This window comes from the organism of the source record quoted next, unplaced genomic scaffold, assembly GCF_019419815.1.
Source record: "Pyrus x bretschneideri cultivar Hongxiangsu unplaced genomic scaffold, Pyrus_bretschneideri_v1 Contig28, whole genome shotgun sequence".
Classification (NCBI taxonomy): Eukaryota; Viridiplantae; Streptophyta; class Magnoliopsida; order Rosales; family Rosaceae; genus Pyrus; species Pyrus x bretschneideri.
In genome coordinates, this window is record NW_025999590.1 from 1,191,481 (window position 1) to 1,212,744 (window position 21,264).

A 21,264-nucleotide genomic window follows, 5' to 3' on the forward strand; every position below is an offset into this window, starting at 1 on the left:
TTTGTTTTGTTTTCGGATCGTAGGAGAACGAAATCGAGTGATTAATCAAGTAATGAGGGAGTTAACTCAGTTTCGAGAAATCTTAATCATAAGCCATGATTTCTGGGGTTCAAACTCTTATACCATACAGTTCATTATTTCGCGACTTTTGCTTGGAACAGATTGAAAAGTATAAAAAATAAAAAAATGGAAAAACATAAAAACTAAGCAAAAGTTTTCACTTCATTTTCATGCTCAACTGATTTCAAAGTATGTAAGTGTGCGTTTGAAAATGGTTTTTATTCAAATTAGTTTATTTTAAGGGTCTTTTGAGGAAGTTTTTAAAATGACTATCGGCTTTTATACAACCAAAAGAGCTCAAAAGTACATTAAATGCAAATTTAAACTAAATTATTGGATAGTGCTAGAGAGATTAAATTTAGAAAGAAAATTGGCAAACTAAATGATGTGTCATCGATATGAATGAGCACATTTATCAACGTTTAAATAATAAATCAATCATCAACTTCTATATTTTTTAGTTTTCAAAATTTTGTCTACAAATTTAGTCTCTCTACCATAACCCTAAATTATTATGGCCTGTTTATTGTAAGTTTAGTCCATTCTCCCAATTTCTTAGTTTAGATAATATCGTATGTATTAAAAAAATTACATTAAATCCAAGCGATTATATATATATATATATATATCATAATGTAATTTAAAAGTGCACCTTACAAATTAATGACTATAAAGTAATCATTTTAGGGTTTAGGGTTTTATGAAGCTTCCATTTAAAAAATAATAATTGTGTCAATTATATGATATAAAAAGTATTGATCGAGTAATTCATTATCCCTTTATTGATTAAAATTTTAGGTGATACAACCTGATTAGATAATAATTAAAAACATGAGGAGTTGTTCACGTGGAAAATGGGGAGAGAGTATTTATTCTTTGTTAGAACCAAGGTTGAAGAATAGCAGAGCTATTGTGGCCTTCTCTATGTTTGACTTAATTTGAAATTAGATTTTTCTTTTTAATTCAAAACTTCTATTACACAACATCTGCATAGCCATGATAGACCTCTCTCTTCCACCACCTGTCCAGGCCGTTGGGTTGTCCTTGGAGATCCTCACAAGCACTTCATCGGACTTTTGAGTAGTCCCAGAAACACTTGGGTCCAAGAATGGATCTGCCATATATTTTGTGAAATTGCATCTTAAAGAGTTTCGGAACAAAATTGAACGAAAAGTTTTCTTTCCAAAAAATTGTGGTTTGAATAAGTTCATAACAATTAGATGACAACCGAAAAACTAATCATTAAAACATTCGATTCTAAAAATGATTAGTTTTACAAATTTCTTAAATAAAAAGAGAGAAATGTCGTGCAATAACCATAGTAATTGGCACAGCTCGGTACAAACCCTCACTCTTGAAAAATGATTTTTACATGAAATAAGTTTATTATTATATTATCGTGATGTTAAATTAATAATTTCATAGAATTTTAATTAACAATAAATATTTTATTAATTAATAAAGATTATATTAGTACATTAAAACATTACGCGACAGTAAATATGATTTATGTAAATTTCTCCCTTCATTCACCAAGAATTTGTTGAATCTTAAAAGCCAGGTCGAGTTGTTGTCTGTAGGGGACCCACAAACCATCGTAACAGTAATCGATCAATGCCAGCGTGGCAAAGATCTTGATTTGAAAGACTAATAAATCGCACAAGGGATTTTTAATTTTTTTTTCAAAATAATGCGAGCCTGTCAGTTATTGTCAGCCTCACGGACTCTTACCATTTATCAAATCCTCTTTATTAATCCGTTTCGTTCCGATTCAAATCCGCATCTCTCTCTGTCTCTCTCTACACGCCCACACTCTCTCTCCTCCCAAACTCTCTGAGTAAAGAGGTCAAATATTTCCCAACCTTTCCCTCCCATTTTTTCCCAGTTACTCTATCTCTCCGCAATTGTGAAGAAATGGACGGCGGTGCTTCGTACAACCCGCGCACGGTGGAGGAGGTCTTCAGAGACTTCAAAGGGCGGAGGGCCGGCATGATTAAAGCTCTCACCACCGGTAACTTTTTCGCTCCAATTTTCTTCGTCAACTTTCCACTATTACTCCAAAAGCTATGGAAATTCGATGAAGGATTAAATTTTCTTCCTTTTTTTTTTTTGTGGTTGCAGAGGTCGAAGACTTTTTTCAGCAGTGCGACCCTGGTCAGTGTTTTTCCCTTGATTTTATTTATTTAATTGTTTGGTTTAGTGCAGGCGCTGTTTGGTTGTATGAAAGAATGTGTTTTTTTTTAAATAACTGAATTAGGGATTTTTGGTTTTAATAATTTCTGGTATTTATGATACGTGTGTGAAATATATATGCTTTTTGAGTAAAGGGCGACCCAAGTCAAGGCTCTTCGCTTTAGAACCTCTATGGTGCGCATCACTTCCTTTGTTTTGCAAAGAAGCTGTTTTTTCGGCTCGAACATGTGCTCTTAGGTCACAAAGTAGCAACCTTTTCGTTGCGCTAAGGCGCGCCCTCATATATGCTTTTTCAGTAATTCAGGAAAATAATCATATAAATAATTCATTTTTAACTTGTTTCTTGTTAGTAAATTAATTATTTACTATCTTGGAATATATGTGAAGAAATTTTATTATTATTAGTTTTCAATAATGCAGTATCAGTTGAGTGTATACGAACTTAGAAAGTATATTTTTTTCACCACTTAGTACTACGGGTGGTATTCCTTTTCACTTGAAAATGAGATGTCTTAGGTTAGAATCCCGTAGATAGCGAATTTAATACCAAATTAGGCTGTCTGTTGTGTGGCTTAGCGAACTCTCCCTCCCCTTAGTGTAAAAATATATCGTTGTATTAAAAAAAAAGGCGACCCCATGCCAACAAGGCTCCCCGCTTTGCAAGGGTTGAGGGAACGTCTATCGTATTCAACCTTAATCCAACTTTGCAGAGAGTATTTAGTTTAATTGTTAGAGTAATGAGTTTAGTTGTGTTTTCATGTCTGATTAAAGTTTTGAAAGCTGAATTGAATTGTTGCGGTTTGATCGGTTTTTGAGTTACTACCTCAAAGACAAAAATAAATGTTTTTCAAGGCGATCAGTTGTGGTTTGGGTTCTTTGTTAAAAAATTGAAATTTTGATTATTGTTGCGTTATACATTTTGATGAAGAATGAGAATGCAGCTGTTTAAAGCTGTTGTAAAGGTTAATTCTAAGCATGTTTCTCTCTTATACCTTGATTGCTTCCTTAGTTTTCGGAGAGCATGTAACTTTACCTTAAACATCTTTCATGACAGAGAAGGAAAATCTTTGCCTTTATGGATTCCCCAGTGAGCAGTGGGAAGTTAATTTGCCTGCGGAGGAGGTTCCTCCAGAGCTTCCGGAGCCAGCACTTGGTATCAACTTTGCGAGAGATGGGATGCAAGAAAAGGACTGGTTATCCTTGGTTGCTGTCCACAGTGATGCATGGTTGCTTGCAGTGGCATTTTATTTCGGTGCGAGGTTTGGATTTGATAAGGCTGATAGGTATGCTTCTTTGTACCATATGATAAATGCATGGTTTGATTCTGAATGATTCAATGGATTCAAATCGTGCATTCAAGTTGATGTTATCACTTGATTTTAGGTCAGGCCAACAGTTCTGCATATGGCATGCAAAATGCTTTCCTTATTCCCATGAAGTCAAGTCAGGGCATAATCATTGTCCCGATGTTATAGTTTCCTGTAGTTATGTGTTTTTAAACTTTTTATGTTCCAATGTCTATGCACACGCACATTGTATGTTTGCTGTGTAATTCTTCTGTTCGGGATTGAGCTATAGTAAAGTTGATGCTTTGTAGTCTACTTCCTTTACGACTGTTCACAGCTGTTTTAAATGATTGATTCTGTTCTTTTTTTGGAAGATCTAGAAGGTGATCGTGCTATAGCTGTGTTACTTTCTTCTGACATCTTTATTAGGAATGTAGTTGAAGGTGTTTGGATTTTGCATTCTTTTTTTCGGTCGCAGTTTTTGGATTCTTTTATTTAAATTTCTGATGTACAAGGAAGTAACGTGGCCTATTTCTGTAAAGTTAGTTCTGTTTGCAAATGAAAATTAAATCAAGAGCATTGCCAAAAACTGTAATGTGGCCTATCTATTTCTCTGAATTTCCCTACTGAGATTGTACTTATCCAACATTGCCTTCATTTGGCGGCTTGCAGTGCTAACTACAATCCAAATCTCATTTTCTTGTGACCTCTTCTGGTTTCATGTTGCAACACTGCCGTATTATTGATCTTGAATTCACTTACCAATATGATGTTGGTATCTACATTGCAGGAAACGCCTTTTTAATATGATAAATGAACTTCCAACAATATTCGAGGTTGTGACAGGGACAACCAAGAAACAAGTGAAGGAGAAGTCATCAAATTCAAATCATGGCAGCAACAGATCTAAGTCAAACTCTAAGGTCTGGAAAAAATTGATTGCCAGTTTCTGAATACTTGTTTGATGTTTCTACTTCTATGTTTTTGAATTATAGATGTGCCCGTGAGGAAACTTTGCTATATTCATAAAATATTGTGAACGGAAAATAACAACTCTGAAATTTCTGTAAATTTTGTGAAGCCATTCCAACATCAGACGAGAAGATGAATCCTTAGTTTTTGGTTTCTGAACAACCTGGCCAGATTGTATCTTATTCATATTCGGTTGGCAAATGCAGCGAGGTTCTGAGCCTCAACCCAGGTATTCAAAGGCATCGCAGTCAAAGGATGCAGAGGAGAACGAGGAAGAAGGTTTGGAAGATGAAGACGAGGATGAGCACGGCGAGACACTGTGTGGGGCTTGTGGAGAAAACTACGCATCTGATGAATTTTGGATTTGCTGCGACATCTGCGAGAAGTGGTTCCACGGTAAGTGTGTCAAGATCACCCCAGCAAGAGCCGAGCATATCAAGCAGTACAAATGCCCATCTTGCAGCAACAAGAGAGCCAAACATTGATGGTTTTTCTGGGGAGGTGACTTGCGTATTCTCGTGGTTGACTGCTAATTGTCTAGGTCAGGTTTTCTCTCTGTCTCAAAGCTTGTAACTTTAGGAAATTTTATCTTGGATCTTGACTTGTTGCGTAGTTTGCAAGTCTGCTGTCTATTTCAATTAAGTTAGGATATTTATGTTCAGGTCGGAAACGATTTCCCCCCTGTGAGTGTGGAACTCGTCATTTCTCTGCGTGAATGTAGCACAGTGTCTATAAAATTAAAGTCTCTATTTCACAATTGGATTTTCATCAACCTTGTAGCATCTTCTGTCTTGTTTGTCTTTGAGCTTCGATCTCGAGAGGTGTCAAACGTTTCGTTGAGGGGTGTAAAAATTTCATCCTGAAAATTTCAAGGTGTGTTTTTGCTTCATTCTCCTTGTGCTTTGAAATGGAAGATGATCCCCCTCTAGGATTTTTGGTGAAAATTTCTAAGTATTAATCTAAGCACTTCTATTGGAAGCGCTTTTTTGAATCGGGCCCCAAGGTCCAGTCTCTGTATAGCTAAAGAATTGGCCCTGCCCAAGCCCAAAATAGTTTTTGGTTTCAAACACATTAAAGCGTTTGGTGTTTGCTTGGTGTAACAATGTTCGTCAACGGTTCAGACTGTGTTCGTGTGTCATGTATTTATATGACATAAAACACGAGCGATTATGAAACGTGTACACTCGAATTGTAGTCTGCCAAGCCAATAATATAATATTAGCATTGTGTGAAATTTCTTCGATACTGTTGATATCAGAGAAATCAAGAAAGATATGAAAACCGGATGAAGTCATAACAGATAAACTTTTAAATTTCGGCTAAATTCAATAGATTTTGTCAATATTTTCGTCATATCGGTTAAATATGCACAAACTGCGTTATGATATTTCTAAAGATTCATTTCATGTTTTCACATTTTTAATTACTTTTCATCATTTTCATCGAAAGCGATTAACTTGAAGAGCCACAATATTATTATACCCGTGCTATACAAGTCATTTTAACGGGAAGGGGATCTGGCTCTTCGGATTCTTTTCCACCAAATTCGAGATTCGAACCGTTGAAATTTGATCCAACGGTTACAGTTATTATAACTTTTAAAAGAGCTTTTTGTTTGTAGTTGTTTAATCAAATTTCAATAACCCAAACCTTGAACTTGATGGATTTGGTGGAAAGGGATTCGGAGAGGATCCCTTTCCATTTCAACTGGACATTTCAGGGTGGATCAGACAATGTCACATTGTGGATAAGGCAATAAGAGGGAGGGAGAAAAGAGAGAAACTGGGAACGAAACACGTGAGGCCCACTGTTTTCAGTGGCGTCTTTGGATTGATGGTCCATAGAGATTGAAGAAAATGTCACAGGTCTGATGGTCCACAGTTCATTGCATCGCACCGGATTAGCCCCTGGTTTTGGAGTCTGGGTCCCATTAAAATACAAAAAGGTGCTTCCGCACGCAAATGCTGTGTTTGATGGACGTTTCACCTCTCGAGTGTTTGATCAGTTTCTTCAACCGTCCGCCCACCTTGACAATTGCCACCTCCTCTTGTTTTTATCGGCACCTGGTTCAACTTCAACATGTTAAGTTGTTCTATTTACTGGTGAAATTTGACATCACGTCTAGTTCAGATGCACATTGTTGACTGTTAGGAGAGAATATGTTACGTCAACGGGACGAGAGTATATCTTCTTGTATTCAACTTGCTCATCATGTGATCTGATGAAGCTGAGTCTAAAATTTATGTATCGTCGTGTCTTTAAATTATTCATTGCGCAACTTGATAAAGCATTTCTTGAGTTTGAAATGAAGTTCGCATATTCATTAAACATGCTTGGGCAATTGGGTGAGACACTAAACCAAAAGATATGTATCCTCTTGTATCCAAATCACTTGTCACGTAATGTAATGGAGCGTCTGTTGAGCTAAAGATCCACATGGCATCAAGAAAATTTTGCCAATTGGTAATGTGACAATCAAATCGAATCCCAACCACTCATCACATAACGTGATGAAATTTTCGTTGAGCTTGAAATTCATGTATTTATTAAGTACGCTCGGCCAATTCACAGTGTGGCATACTGAAAATTTCATAACTAATAGCGGCCAATGTATTCAATGTAGCCTTTAAAAAGATGCATGCCAATTCTAGGGCTTTCAAGATGGTTTATTAAAGGGTAATAATTGGGAACATTCATGAATGTAGGGGGGAGGCCATATGAAACAAACTTGCCTTTAACTTAAGAGGGGCCAGAGCCAAACCACCCACCCAATTCCACTCATCAAGTTGTGCACGAGGTTTCTGACTAACCTTTGTTATTTCTGGATAGTGGGCTTCCCACAATATTAAGGCAGTTTTAAAGTACGTGTTCTAATATTTTAATGGATAAGCTGTTAAGTTTCCACCTATATGTTTAGGATTTGAAACTCCTCCCTCTGAAGTATTGTAAAAGTTTAGAACCCTCTTCTTATCAATGAAAAAAAAAGGGAAAAAATAAAATATAGTTTTAAAAGTTTCTTACATCAACATTTTCCGTCCAGCAACATGACAAAGAGATCCCAATAGATAATTGCAAGCATAAAATCCAAAACTTAGGTTAATCATAAATAAAAACTCCACTTCTTTCCCGTTCACTTGTTCATCGTCTTCATTAAATTCGGGCCAACGATATGAAACACGGTGTTACCAATCTACTAATGTCATTCCATCAAAACGGAACGGAAATTCTTGCACAAAGGGGCAAATCAAATGAAAGAAAACTACTAGACTATGTACAAATTTACATGATCAATATGGCAATAGGTATGCCGTTGTAGCCAAATCCAGGCAAGAAGGATTTGAAATGTGCATGGAAATAAAAACCACTTCTTTCGGCGCAGCTCTATTGATTCTTGGTAGACATTCTTTTGAGAAACTCATAGGTAGTAACCATGGTTGTGGAAGACATTGCCATTGAAGCCCACCTAGGGCCTAGCCCTCTGTAACAAGCAGCAAACCCTCCTTCCCTCACCAGATTTCTCACCGTCTGCATCATTGTCAGCGGTCTTCTATGCCCGTTTTCTTCCGCATCCAGAACTTGCAACCGCGTCTTGACAGTATCCAGCGGCATGGTAATCAGAGCAGAAACCCCACTTGCCATGCCTGCACTCAACGCCTGCACGGCCAGCATTGCCTTGCAATCGGGCCGCAAATTAGACCCATTGCCTGAGCCACTCTCATCTTTCTTACACATATAGCCACCAAAACTACTCCAAATGAGTCTGTGTGCAACAGAGTAAGAAGCCCACCAAACCGCATTTGAAGGAGCATAAGTCAGTGACGAAATCCCAAATCCCCTGTACAATCCTCTCAATCCATCGGCATGAACAATTTTCGTAAAAGCATCAAGGCCATTTCTATACCTATAAGAACTCACATTGGGGAGGATGTGTTTGGTGCTGCTGGTGCAGCCCTGAACCATGAGCCTCTGGCTCACAACATCGATCGGGGTCCAAACAAATTGGGCCGCCATGGCTGAGCTCAACCCTGCAGCTGCATTCGCTATCGCCATTGCTGTAGTATCCGAAAATCCTAATCTAACCGTCACAGTTCCAACATTGCTCTTGGTGACTTCAAGCGCGGTCATGTAAAGCGCTCGAGCCGGAATTGTTCCCATCAGAGAGGTCCCAAAACCTCTGTAAAACCCTTTAGGACCTTCGTAGCGCATGATTGCACAAGACATCTTCAAGCAAGAAATCTGAGTGGGTGAAACTTGTTGGCGGGTTTTTAACACTACAATTGGATACAAAGCACCTGAAACACCAGAAAACAAACCAGCACCCAGAAAGAAAAACTTGGACTTGTCAAGCATATGCCAATCTATATCAGCCGGGATGTGAATTTCCGAAGCCGAATCGTCCTCGGCCGCGCTCAAGCTCATCTTCGCCACCTTTAAAACCCGATTCAAGATCCAGAATACAAACCACTCTTCCCCACCTATAAATTTTCCAAATCCTCCCTACCACCTAAAGATTTCAACAAAATTTCGAGCACTACTAGCTAGTTCCGAGCTCAGCAAACACTCAAACCCGATAATAATCAGCAAACAAAAAAAAGTACTTTAGATTTTGAAATGAAGTAAAAATACAATCTGGGAACTTTACAAAACGAACGATTACTAAGAAATGACCTGTTACTCAGAAAAAGAAGAACTTTTAAGGTGTGATTTGAGAGCTAGGAGATTAATTGAGATGTGGGTTTTGTAGGATTTTTAGGGTTCTTTTTCCTCTTGCGCAACCAAATTAGGGAACGCATGTGGATCGCCATAAATGGTTCGAACATTTCTTCATGTAAAAACCCCAATCAGTATTGATGGTTCTTACCAGCAGAGGAAGAAGATCATGAGGACTCATCATCATCGTCTTCAGAACTCCATCTCTGCAAAATCGACGGTGGAGATTGATGGAATCCCAGCTGCAAATATCTAGAGAGAGAGTGAGGAGTAAACACAGAAAGCAAAGTGGATTGAGCGAAAGGATTGAGGAGAGAGAAAGAGTGAAAGAGAGAGGCTTGAACTTGGAAGGTGGTGAGACAGAGAGGACAAGATTTATGGAGTGTAGCGAGGGTTTTTCGGATCCACAAAGCGGACACGTGTCAGTTATCACCTCGAGGTCTTTCCAATGTATTAACCGGGTTAAGGTTGGATCTGATTGACCGTGATCCATGCAATTATGGGTTCAACTGTGGACTGGTATATGTTGGCTTGTGGTGGTCACGGTGCTACAGTCATTTGATCACACGTTGAGTTCTTCTTCGTGTATCAATGGTGGGTTTGGAGTTTTCGTCTTGTATTAGAGAGCAACTTGTATAAAACAAGTTTACCGTCATTTAAGTTTCATGATCTAACAATACAAGAGAATTGTTAAGGAGATTCTCTTACAAGTAAGGCTGGAAAAAAATATCGAAAATTCCAAACCAAACCGAAAAAAATCCCAAAATTGAACAAAAAAAAAAAATCCCAAACTGAAAATCCCCAAAATTTCAGTACCCAATGCCGAATTGATGCTGAAATTTTGGTACGGGAATCGGTCTCACTTTTTCATTCGTTTGGTAATCCTGAATCGAACCGAAATAAAAATATATATATATATATATATATTTTACTTAATTTTAAATATATATTTGGAATTGTAACAACCATCGGATTTGGTTGAGATTTAATCTTAACCGTTGAATTCAAATAAAACCCTCACTCAGTCACTCTCTCTCGACCTCACCTCTCCCTGCTCTCTTATCCTCACCGATTTCTCTCAATCTTTCTCCTCCTCTTTATTTGCCATCTTCGAATTTGGCCACATCACACAAGTGACTCACCTCTCTCTCTTTCTTGACTGACCTCCCTGATCTCTCTCTCGACTTCTCATCCCTCACTGAAAAACACTTTCTAGGAATAACAGCATCTCAGGTGATAACATCATCAATCCTCACCAAGAGTTTGGCTTCGTTTGAATGACTCAGACCTTTAAGCATTAAGTTCACTCAGTCTCAGACTCTCTTTGTCTCTCTGCCTCTCCTTCTCGAATTCGAAGCTCAGCAGCCACCTACCCTATCACAATCTGACTCCGATGAACTCTCTCCAATCCAGCGACCACCACACCTCACAACTTCATCCCCCATCACCGATTCTCTCTAGTCTCTGTGTGTGTGGGGTTTCAAATTAAGGTTAGGGTTTCAAATTGGGGCTTAGGGTTTCAAATTGGGGGCTCGGGTCAGGAGGAGGACGCGAGTCCATCTGACTATCTCTTCACTCTGTCTCTTGCTCTCTCTTATTTCAGTTTGGGTTTTTAATGTAGGTTCAAATGATTTCAATTTCAATCTAGATGATTTGGATTTTGATGCAGGTTTGGTTTTGGGAATCCTGAAGTTTCAGTTCCGGATCGATCGTCGAATTCTTGTCCCGAAAATTTTCAGTTTGGGATTTGGTATGCCATTTTCGGTTCGGTATCCCATACCAAACCAGCCCTACTTAAAAGTGAGACTTTCCATAGACTCTCTCCCAACTCATTTTTTTTGGCACAATGTTTTATAATGTTACCACGCATAAGAATTGTGCCAAAAACATGAAGTGGCAGAGAGTTCATGAAGAAGTCCAACTTTAACAAAGTCTCCTTAGCATTTCTCAACAAAAATACAATGTCAAGCTATAAAACATATTGTGACCATAAATCCGTTTTGTGCAAGATTATAGCCTAAAACATTCAACACCAACAAAAAAAAATATCAATCAAATAATAATGGAATGAGAATTAAAGATTAATGAAATATGATTTACAAAAAGATTTTAATTAATTACCTATTACATATTAGGGAGCTTTATATATAGAGAAAAAAACTTTTACTATATTTTAAGGAACTTTACTAGTTTTTAAACATGTCAAAGAGAGACAAAAACATAAAAACAACTAAATCCCAACCCAAAAACATGGAAACAATGTTTTAAATTATCAGCCATACCCCTAAAGTTTTAGGCTATTAATAAAACTCGGCCCTCACAACTTTAATAAAATTAATATTTGCCAAAAGCTCAACTCATCTTCAACTATTTTTGCATAATCAGTTCAACCCGTCTTCATTTTTGTAGAATCAGTTCAATTCATCCTCAATGATTTTTGTAGAATCAGTTCAACCTTCTTCGATCATTTTTTCGGAATCAATTCCAACCCATCTTCGACCATTTTTGCAGAATCAGTTCAACCTTCATCGATCATTTTTGCCGAATCAATTCAACCTGTTGTTATCCATTTTTGCAGAATCAGTTCAACCCGTCATCGACCATTTGCAGAATTAGTTCAACTAGTCTTCAACCATTTTCGCAGAATCAATTCAACCCGTCCGACCATTTTTCCAGAATCAGTTCAATTCGTCGTCGGCTATTTTTGCAGAGTAAGTTCAACTCGTTTTTGACTATTTTTGCAGAATCAGTTCAACCTGTCGTTGACCATTTTTGTAGAATCGATTCAAAGTTTAACTAGTCCTCAACCATTTTTGCAAAATCAGTTCAACCCGACTAGGAGCATTTTTACAAAATCAATTCAACCCGACAAGGACCATTTTTGCAGAATCAGTTCAATTCGTCCTCGACCACTTTTACATAATCAATTCAACTCGTAATCGACAATTTTTGCAGAATTAGCACCCGTCATTGACCATTTTTGTAGAATTAGTTCAACCCATCCTCGACTATTTTTGTAGAATCAATTCAATCTGTCTTCGGCTAATACTAACATAATTTTCCTCTTTCACACGGAAGCAAGGTGAACGTGAGCCGAAATGTTCGAGTGCCTTTGCTTGTATCTAGAAATAAAGTGAAACTTTTGACATTACTAGCTCAAATGTTACATTTTGAAAATACCAGTTGAAATGTTGCCTTCTGGACCAATATAAGTAGCAAATAATGACAAGGCGACTAGAGTGATAATTAAATTGCATATATGGTACTGATTTGAGTTGGCCCATTCTTCTTGCTCTGAATTAGCAGTGTATGGGGCTTTATTTGTGCTATGAGCCTCGAATTTTAACTCCAATCACAAAATCTGAAAGAAAATTTAAAAATTGGATGGTGAATCTTAATCCTTAAATCAATTGGAATTAAAACCCTATAAATGAACTGAAATTTGAGAGGGTACCTTCGAGATTTGGATTGTGAATTTGTGATTGAAGATTGACGACATGGATTGAGTTGTAGTGAAGTTGAAATGTTTGAATCGTAGAAAGAGTAGAGTTTGGTGGCCGATTCGGATTTAACCAATTTTGGCAATTGAATAGGAAGTCACATTGAAATCATGTAACAAAGGGGATTCTTATTTGTACAAATGGTACTTCAAACTTGGAACGAGCATGAAGAAATAACGATACATCTGGAAAGAAGTTGTAGTCAACAACAATTTCGATGTGGCTTCCTATTCACCTTGTGTTTATATTTGCTTCATAAAGCCAGCCACCAAGTGAGACAAATTTGGACTATATTTAAGAATATCCATATCTTTTTCTTTGGGGATTTGATTGCCTCTCGGGGGCTTGGTCTGCCATTTTGGATCTAGTTCGAGGAATGGTGGAAGCTGAGCGAAAAACTCACATTCTGAATTTTAATATAAAGCATATTTTCGTAACTTACACTCTAAAAATAAAAAGTCAATGATGTCATTTTCCATATGCATTGACTTTTGTTTCTCATTGAGATGTTTAAAAAATGTTGTCTCAATATATAATTAAGTATTAAAAGTATACTCTATGTGTAATTTTTCCTACATATTAATCTAAAAATTAATAGACACATAATAAATATTATTGGGTAAAGTACAAAAAATTATCTTAACTATTAGTGTCACGACACTTTCATACCTTATCTTTTAAAATTGACAATGTCATACCTCATCTTTAGAATTTGTGTCAATGTTATACCTTTTGTTAGCTTGGCCGTTTATTTCTCAGTTAAATGCTGACGTGGCTTGATCCGGGACCCATGTTTTATTAAAAAATTAATAAAAAATTAATAAAAACAAAAAAATCATTTAATATTATTTAAATATTAAAATAATAAAAAAAGTACATAAAAAAAATAAAAAATAAACCTCCCTTTCATCCCTCCCTCCTCTCTCTCTCTTCCCCCATCTTCCTGCAACCCCAGAAAGAAGAAGGAGGAAGAAGAGGAAGAGAGAAAAAAAAAAAAAAAAAAAAAACCCCAAACCAAACCCAGTTCGTCCCCCCACCATAAACCCAACCTCCTGCAACCCAAAAAGAAAGAGGAGGAAGAAGAAGAAGAAGAAGAAGAAGAAGAAAAAAAAAAAAAAAAAAACCCCAACCCAACCTGAAGGAGGAAGAAGAAGAAGAAGGAAAAAAAAATAAAAATAAAACCCAGTTCGTCCGTCCCCCCTCAGGAAGAAGAAGAAGAAGAAGAAGAAAGAAGAAGACGAAGAAGAAGAAGGAAAAAAAAAAAAAAAAGGGGAAAACTCAGTTTGTCCCCCAACCCACCCTACAAAAGAAAAACAAGAAGAAGAAGAGAGAAGGAAAAAAAAAAAACCCAGTTCGTCTGTCCCCCCAGCACCCACCCTCTTCCCTCCACACCCAGGTTCTCAACCTTCGAAATCGGCCTGGCGAAGGTTTTCCGATTCCACCTCAACGGATCTGGGTTTTTTTTTTTTTTTTTAGATTGCAGGTAATGGGTGCGAGGTTGGTTGCAGAGGGTGGGTGTGGAGAGTGGGTGCGGGGAAAAGAGGGGGTGGGGAGCAGGGAAAACAAATTGGTTTTTTTTTTTTTTTTTTTCCTCTTCTTTTTTTCTGGGTTGCAGTTGCAGAAAGGGGAAGAAGATGAAGATGGGGAGAAGAGAGAGAAGGGGGGAAGGGGATGAACTGATATTGTGATGTTGGTTATTTATTTATTTATATTTTTAATAACTTTTTATTATTATTTTAATATTTAAATAATATTAAATGATTTTTTTTTGTTTTTAATAATTTTTTAATAAAAAAAGGGGTCCCGGATCAAGCCACGTCAGCATTTAACTGAGAAATAAACGGCCAAGCTAACGGAAGGTATAACATTGACACAAATTCGTAAGATAAGGTATGACATTGTCAATTTTAAAAAATGAGGTATGAAAGTGTCGTGACACCAATAGTTGAGGTAGTTTTTTGTACTTTACCCAATATTATTTAGAATATATTATCAAATTTAAACTACATATTAATAAAACTCTATTTGTCAACTAAAAGAGCATGAAAAGACTATTTGGTCTTCTATTACAACTAAAAAGTTAAGGCAGTAACATAACTTCACAAAACAAAATTTTACTTTTTTTTTATTTAAATCTCACTACAAGTGATGTCACATCCCCGTCCGGAGGGACCACTTTTCGGGCCCGCTCCACCACCGTAGCACGATATTGTCCGCTTTGGGCCCCGATCATGTTGAGAATCAATGTCAAGCCCAAAACCATAAGTAATCCACAACCCAATCTAAAGTCCAAGTCCATATCTAGTTTGATGATGTAATTGCTTACAATTGCAAAGTTAGGTAATGTTAGGTATGGTTGAGTGGAAAAAATTAGGTGCAATTAATGGGTTTTGTGTGGTACTAAATAATCTTAGTTTAATTAAGTGTGTGGTGTAGCTTTCATTTGGTTTGCTATAAATACCCAAGTCCCCAAGCATTGTATATCATCCAAGGAAAAACAAAGCCTAGAGCTAAATAAGAAAAGCTTTGCTAATTAGTTTGTTTTGTGAGCTTTCTTTAAGAGTGTGCTCTATTTTCTTCTTCTTGGGATCATTAGAGTTATCTTGGATACTTTTTTTATTCAACAGATCACGCCTTCACGGTTTTGTTTCTGGGAACTCACACAAGAACTTCTCGATGGGTCACCCATTCTATGAATGCTCTCGCGCACTACTCGCTTAACTTCGGAGTTCCCATGGAACCCGAAGCCAGTGAGCTCCCAAAATGCTTTGTGCTAGGTAGGGATGAGAATATACATATAAGAATCACTCCCCTGAGCAATGTGAGATGTCACAAGTGATTTTAACATCTTTACTTTTTAAAATTAAAAATAAACTTTCTCCCTCCCTCCCTCTCTCCCTCTCTCCCACTCTTACGTTCTCTTTCGTTCTTTTCTTCTCTCCTTCAATTTCACACACTTGAGAAATTTGGAAAAATAACCAAAATTTAGACTTTATATAGAGTTATAACCACTGTTTTTTATTTTATGATAATTATAACCAAAATTTGACGTAAAAGTACTAATATACCCTAAATACTAGAGTTTCTCGCAACAACCAAAAGACAACCTTTAAACAATCTCTATTGCTTTTTAGTTTTCATTATTCTCTGCAACTTTTGAACTACTTCATGCAACCTTCCGAATTTCTGCACAATGAAAGCATGAATCAAAAAGCAAAATCAGCAACATTTTTGTCTTATCCTTTCTATGCCTTTGCAAGAATTAGAGATTTTGGTGGCCAAACAAAATTCGACTCCATAAGTAGCAGGGAGGCAAAGACTATGGGTGGAGGACGATTTCCCTCCTCATCACTTTGAGAGTTATGCTCGAAAAAAAAAGTTTTACTTCACACTTGGCCCTTGGAGGATTTTCCGTGGTATATTTATTTGGTCTTAATTTATGTTTTACTCATTTTCCAGAAAGGCTACGCTTTCAAAGCTCTCATTTTCACAAAATCAATGGTACTTTACTCCCCCTTTTCTCTATATTTTCATATTCCAAGTTCTCTGATGTTTTACGTTTTCCATGGAAGCTGTTTTAATTCATTCTTTCATTCTGGTTTAAAGGTTGCAGATATTTAAAGGTATAGTTAAAGATCATAGACATCTCAAGGTAGTTTAAGGGGGGTGTATTCAATTGGAATTTTAAGGGATTTTAATTCTTTTAATGAATTTAGGGGTATTCAATCAGGATTTTAAGTGATTATCTGAAATTCAAGGTATATTCAATTAGAATTTTAAGTTAGTTTATTAAAATCCTTATAAATCCGGGTATATTCAATTAGGATTTTAAAGAAGTTTATAACATTCCAGATGTATTCAATTATAAATTAATTTTAAAGAATTTGAGAAAGTTGAGGAATTAGAGGGAATTTGAGAGATTTCATAGTGTATTTTAAGCATTCACAAATCTCACCTCTCTCTATGAGATTTCGAGGGAATTGAATCAAAATTTTATATGAAATCTCTACAAATTAATTAAACTCCATAAAAATCCATGAAAGTCTCTTAAATTCTCAATTGAATACACCCCCTAAATCTCCATCTATATTCAAATCTGCAATATTATAAGTTGGGTTTTGGTTGTTGTGAGAAACAATAACATTAAGGATATATTAGTACTCTTAAATCAACTTTTGTTATAATTATCATAAAATTAAAATGTTGATTATAATTCTACCTGAGGTCTAAATTTTGGTTATATTTCCAAATTTTCTCACGCACTTTGTGTGTGGATATATTAATAAGAAAAAAACCTGACGGTAACCTTTTTTTGGCTATTGAGCAAATTGACCTCCCCTCTTTGGGCATCGCCAAACTAACGGCATCCGTCAACTTCGGGTCGTCTCCGTCTCCGTATCCGTTTTCTCTTTCGCACGGAAAGCAATACAGAGAAAAAATGAGGCTGCTCAATTTACTGGCCTCGAGGGAAGAAGCAGCAACAGAGAGAAAGTCATGGAGAAAGAGCTCCATCGAGCCGCCGTGCGCGGATCCGTCGACGCGCTTCTCGAACTACTCAGTGAAGACCCTCAAATCCTCAATAGGACAGCCCCATCTCTCTCCGACACGCCCTTACACGTAGCCTCGCTTCTGGGCCACTCTGCTTTCGCCAAAGAGTTACTGAGTCGGAACCCCGAACTCGCCGCCGAGCTGGACTCCCGCGGCTCTTCGCCTCTTCACCTGGCGGCTGCAAAAGGGTCAGTGGAGATAGTGAAAAATCTGGTGCGGGTCAACCCAGATCTGGGTTTGGTGCTGGATCGCGATGGGTTCACTCCCCTGCATCTGGGTGTGATCAAGGGGCGAGCTGCGGTTGTGGCCGAGTTGGCCCGAGTCAGACCGGCGGCGACTCGGGTTTTGACTCACGGAGGCGAGGGTGGGTTGCACTTGTGTGTGAAGCATCACAGGCTGGAGGTGTTGAAGTTTTTGATGGACTGTATAGGGAGAGATGATGAGTTTGTGAATTGGAGGGACGGCGATGGTAACACAGTCTTACATGTTGCTGTGGCCAAGAAACAATTAGAGGTAATGTTTCCTTAATTTTTAGGAAAAGTTTAGTCTTTTGACATCAAAATTAGTTAATTAGTGGGAATAATTAGGCTTTTATCTGAAACACGACAACTTTTAATATTCAAGAATTCTATGAATGTTGCATAGTGAAGAAAAAGCTTCAATTCCATTTAACTAGGTCACATTGTAGAGAAGAACTTCCATGTACCTGGAATGCTACGATGGTGGTATTTCAAGCTAATCACGTAGTGTTATGTGTTTGGCAATGCGTGACTGAATTGGGATGCTACCGTTGCATCCGAATCCATCCATGCAAAGTTGTCTTTGCAGAGTGTGATTAGATTGAGATACCACAACCGTGCAAATAAATTGTTGTCCACATTTTGTCGATTGAACTCCATAGAATTTCTTCGGTCGTTGGACTGATAGAACGATATAGTAGTACATTATTGATTAAGGTTGCTCTTTTGTGACCGAAGGCCACGGTCCATGGGTTTGAGTTGTGAAAGCAGCCTCTTTGCAAGTAAGCGTAAAGTTGCATATCCTCGCAAAGTGGGGAGCCTTGTTGTCTGTATTGGAATTTTTTATCTAAAGGAAAGTGTGGGAATTTTGTGCAGGTTATAAAGTATTTGCTGGCTAATACAAAGATAGATGTAAATGCCCAAAATGCGATTGGTTTCACCGCATTGGACGTCTTATCTCATAGCACAAGAGATTTAAGAGACTTGGAAATCAAACAGTCCCTTCAGAAAGCTGCAGCTCCAAGAACGAACAGGGCACAATCTGTTGCATTCGAGCCAGAAATGGATTCAGTTCGAGTATCCAACTCGATCTCAATGCACCCGCAAATGTCGAAGAAAATGAGTGTAAAGGAAATAGTTAAGAAGAAGGACATTGATTGGTTGGGAAGGAAACGAAGCTCGTTAATGGTTGTGTCTTCCCTAATTGCGACAGTGGCATTTCAAGCTGCATTATCCCCTCCAGGCGGTGTATGGCAGGATGACTACTTGGTATACTCCAATGGCACCGCTGTGGAGCGTCCACACGACGCCGGGCAGTCAGTGATGGCAATTACAGAGCCAGTTCAATACGGACAGTTCATGATCTTCAACACGATTGCTTTCCTTGCATCATTGAGCATAATTCTACTGCTCGTGAGCGGATTGCCTATGAGGCGGAAGAGATGGATGTGGTTTCAGATGGTGATCATGTGGATTGCAATAACGGCACTATCGGGTACTTATTTTATTGGATTAATCTTCATGACACCGGACAGGAACCAGGGCAGCTATCTGTATTATGTGACTCAAATTTCTGTGCTGATATGGCTGGCGTTGATGGGGCTTGTGTTCATTGGTAACGTGATCCGGCTGATCATCTGGCTTCTTAGAAAGTACGGATACATGGAGGAGAAAGAAACAGATGATTCGCTCTACGTAGACTACGATGACAACGACGAAATTTGAATACGAAGATTATACTGCTGAACTTTTGAGTTGCTGATCTTCTTGTTGCAGTGGGGGTGTATACTGTTTCCAAAGTAAGCTTGTTCTTTGTTTCATTTTACATGAGGAAACAAGTTAGAAGAAAACTGGTTATTGTTATAAATCGTGTTGTTAATTCAGATGTTATAATATAAAGAAACAACAAAGTTGTTATATTATGAGTCTTAACTTTATTATTGGAAAATACGTGCACATGTTGGGAGATTTGTAAAACTTTGGGACTGCTTTAGGAATGTTAAAATAGTTCTCTGACAACTAAAAGCGCTTTAATTTTATAGTTTAACTTTAAACTGTTTTTGAGTTAGAGGAGTGAATACAAAACTTGTGAAGAATCGGATCTCTTATTAAGGGTACAAGTGTAAGACAGAAATATAGTTAGTAAGGTTGTTAGGATTTGGTTAAAGTAGTTAAGATTTCTCTTATAAAAACAGTGTGTAATCTTCATTTGGTTAATTAATACAAATCCTATTTCTCTCTCTAAACTCTCTCTCTCTAATATCCCTGTGTTTATCCTTCTGTTAATCCTTTCTCCTTGATTTTCCCTTCAATTCTCAAACATTGCAATGTAGTTAACTTCTCTTTCTCCAAAGCCATCAAATCAAGTGATCCGGGTCCTTGAAATTTGATCAAACGGCTAAAAATTATTATAACTTTTAAAATTTTTTACTAACTTCTCTGTTTTTAGCCGTTGAATTAAATTTTAAGAGTCCTGATCACTTGATTTGGTGACTTTGAAGAAAGAGATCCGGAGCCCTGAAGAAATGCGCTTGAACTTGTAATATACAGAAACAGAGTTGTTTTATGTGCCTCACATGGAGTTTTAATAAATATTTAGGGCCTGCTTGGTTATTTAGAAAATTGGACTTGAAAAGTTTTATTTTTTATTTTCCACGAACATAGTTTCTGACTACAATACTCAAAACATTTGTTTGGTACACGAACTTCAAACTTAATCTATATCAAATATTCAAGGGCAAGGAAAAAACCCAGATCTATATCAAATACTCAAAAAATTCGTTCATGACTATAACAGCAGCGCAGGAATCGAATGTCGGCGAAATCGAATGAATCTGGGTGAAATCCAGCGGAAGGAAATTGAGAAAAATATATCAAATAAAAATTCTTCATATAACGCTTAACACTATTAGGGAAATTTTATTTAAACTCGTACAACAAGCTTATTTTCTACACCTATATTATTTTTAACTAAACTATCAATATTTTTTAAACCCAAATTTACTACATAAATTACCCTCACAAACCCAATTAAAAAATGTATCTTTACACACATTTTCAAAAGATAAAAATCAAAATCAAAGCATACATTTTATTCTTTGACGTTCTCTCCTTCCATCAAGTTTGTTGTATTTCCTTTCAAATTCTTCATGATTTAATAGAAATATAAATCGAAATCAAAGGAATTGGAGAGAATTTGAGAAAATTCTTGTTCATTTGTACTAGGTGCTTTCAATTTGTGTAAGAGACCAAATATCTCTTCTCTGTTAGGCACTGAGAGTGCAATACCATTTGGAGGGGCGTGTACTCATTAGTTTAAGTTCTCTCATTCTCTTTCATATTTAGCGTGTTTACTTATAATATATGGACGCTGAGCTACTTGGCCTTGGATGATTTTGAAGGAGAAAAAAGAGTCCTGGAGGAAATGGAAACACAAGACGTAGAAAAATGCAGTTGGTCAACATATGGTAACAAGGCAGAGCAAGCCCTCAAAATGTCGGAAGAAATGATGAAACCCTGAAGCAACGCAAGCCGTACCATTTTTTTATTAGCCTCCATGCCTGCACTTCTAATCTAGGTGAGGTCAAAGGGGTGTGGAAAATGTTCAGGTAAACTTTCTCTGCAACAAACAATATAAGCTATCTTGTAATGCTTCAGTCCCTTTGTAAGCTAAACCATATTTGAGGGATTGTGTTTGGGCCTAAAATATTGGTGTGGGCCGAGTTAGGAGTTGTTCTTGGCCTGGCAGTATGATTC

At 37.3% G+C, this 21,264-nt stretch overlaps 3 protein-coding genes across 3 annotated transcripts; 2 read left to right on the top strand and 1 right to left on the bottom strand.

Moving 5' to 3' along the window:
• The first annotated feature begins 1,823 nt into the window (after positions 1-1,823).
• On the top strand, positions 1,824-5,268 carry LOC103927495 (PHD finger protein ALFIN-LIKE 4). The gene is made up of 5 exons (XM_009336422.3): positions 1,824-2,071; positions 2,182-2,214; positions 3,308-3,536; positions 4,330-4,462; positions 4,718-5,268. Exons 1-5 carry the CDS (start codon positions 1,975-1,977, stop codon positions 4,994-4,996), a joined length of 771 nt encoding a protein of 256 aa, XP_009334697.1. The 5' UTR covers positions 1,824-1,974; the 3' UTR covers positions 4,997-5,268.
• Positions 5,269-7,633: 2,365 nt separating this feature from the next.
• On the bottom strand, positions 7,634-8,986 carry LOC103927497 (solute carrier family 25 member 44). The gene has a single exon (XM_009336424.3). The coding sequence runs from the start codon at positions 8,928-8,930 to the stop codon at positions 7,893-7,895; it is 1,038 nt and encodes a 345-aa protein (XP_009334699.2). The 5' UTR covers positions 8,931-8,986; the 3' UTR covers positions 7,634-7,892.
• Positions 8,987-17,144: 8,158 nt separating this feature from the next.
• LOC103927496 (ankyrin repeat-containing protein BDA1) lies at positions 17,145-19,427 on the top strand. Its single transcript, XM_009336423.3, is given in 3 exon segments — positions 17,145-17,199; positions 17,202-17,782; positions 18,385-19,427. Coding segments are annotated over 3 exon segments (1,470 nt in total). The 5' UTR covers positions 17,145-17,159; the 3' UTR covers positions 19,234-19,427.
• The last annotated feature ends 1,837 nt before the right edge of the window (positions 19,428-21,264 follow it).

Coding starts and splice junctions, on each gene's coding strand:
- LOC103927495 (XM_009336422.3), top strand. CDS start 1,975: ATGGACGGCGGTGCTTCGTACAACCCGCGCACGGTGGAGGAGGTCTTC. Junction 2,215..3,307: donor TTTTCAGCAGTGCGACCCTG/GTCAGTGTTTTT, acceptor CTTTCATGACAG/AGAAGGAAAATCTTTGCCTT. Junction 4,463..4,717: donor GATCTAAGTCAAACTCTAAG/GTCTGGAAAAAA, acceptor TGGCAAATGCAG/CGAGGTTCTGAGCCTCAACC.
- LOC103927497 (XM_009336424.3), bottom strand. CDS start 8,930: ATGAGCTTGAGCGCGGCCGAGGACGATTCGGCTTCGGAAATTCACATC.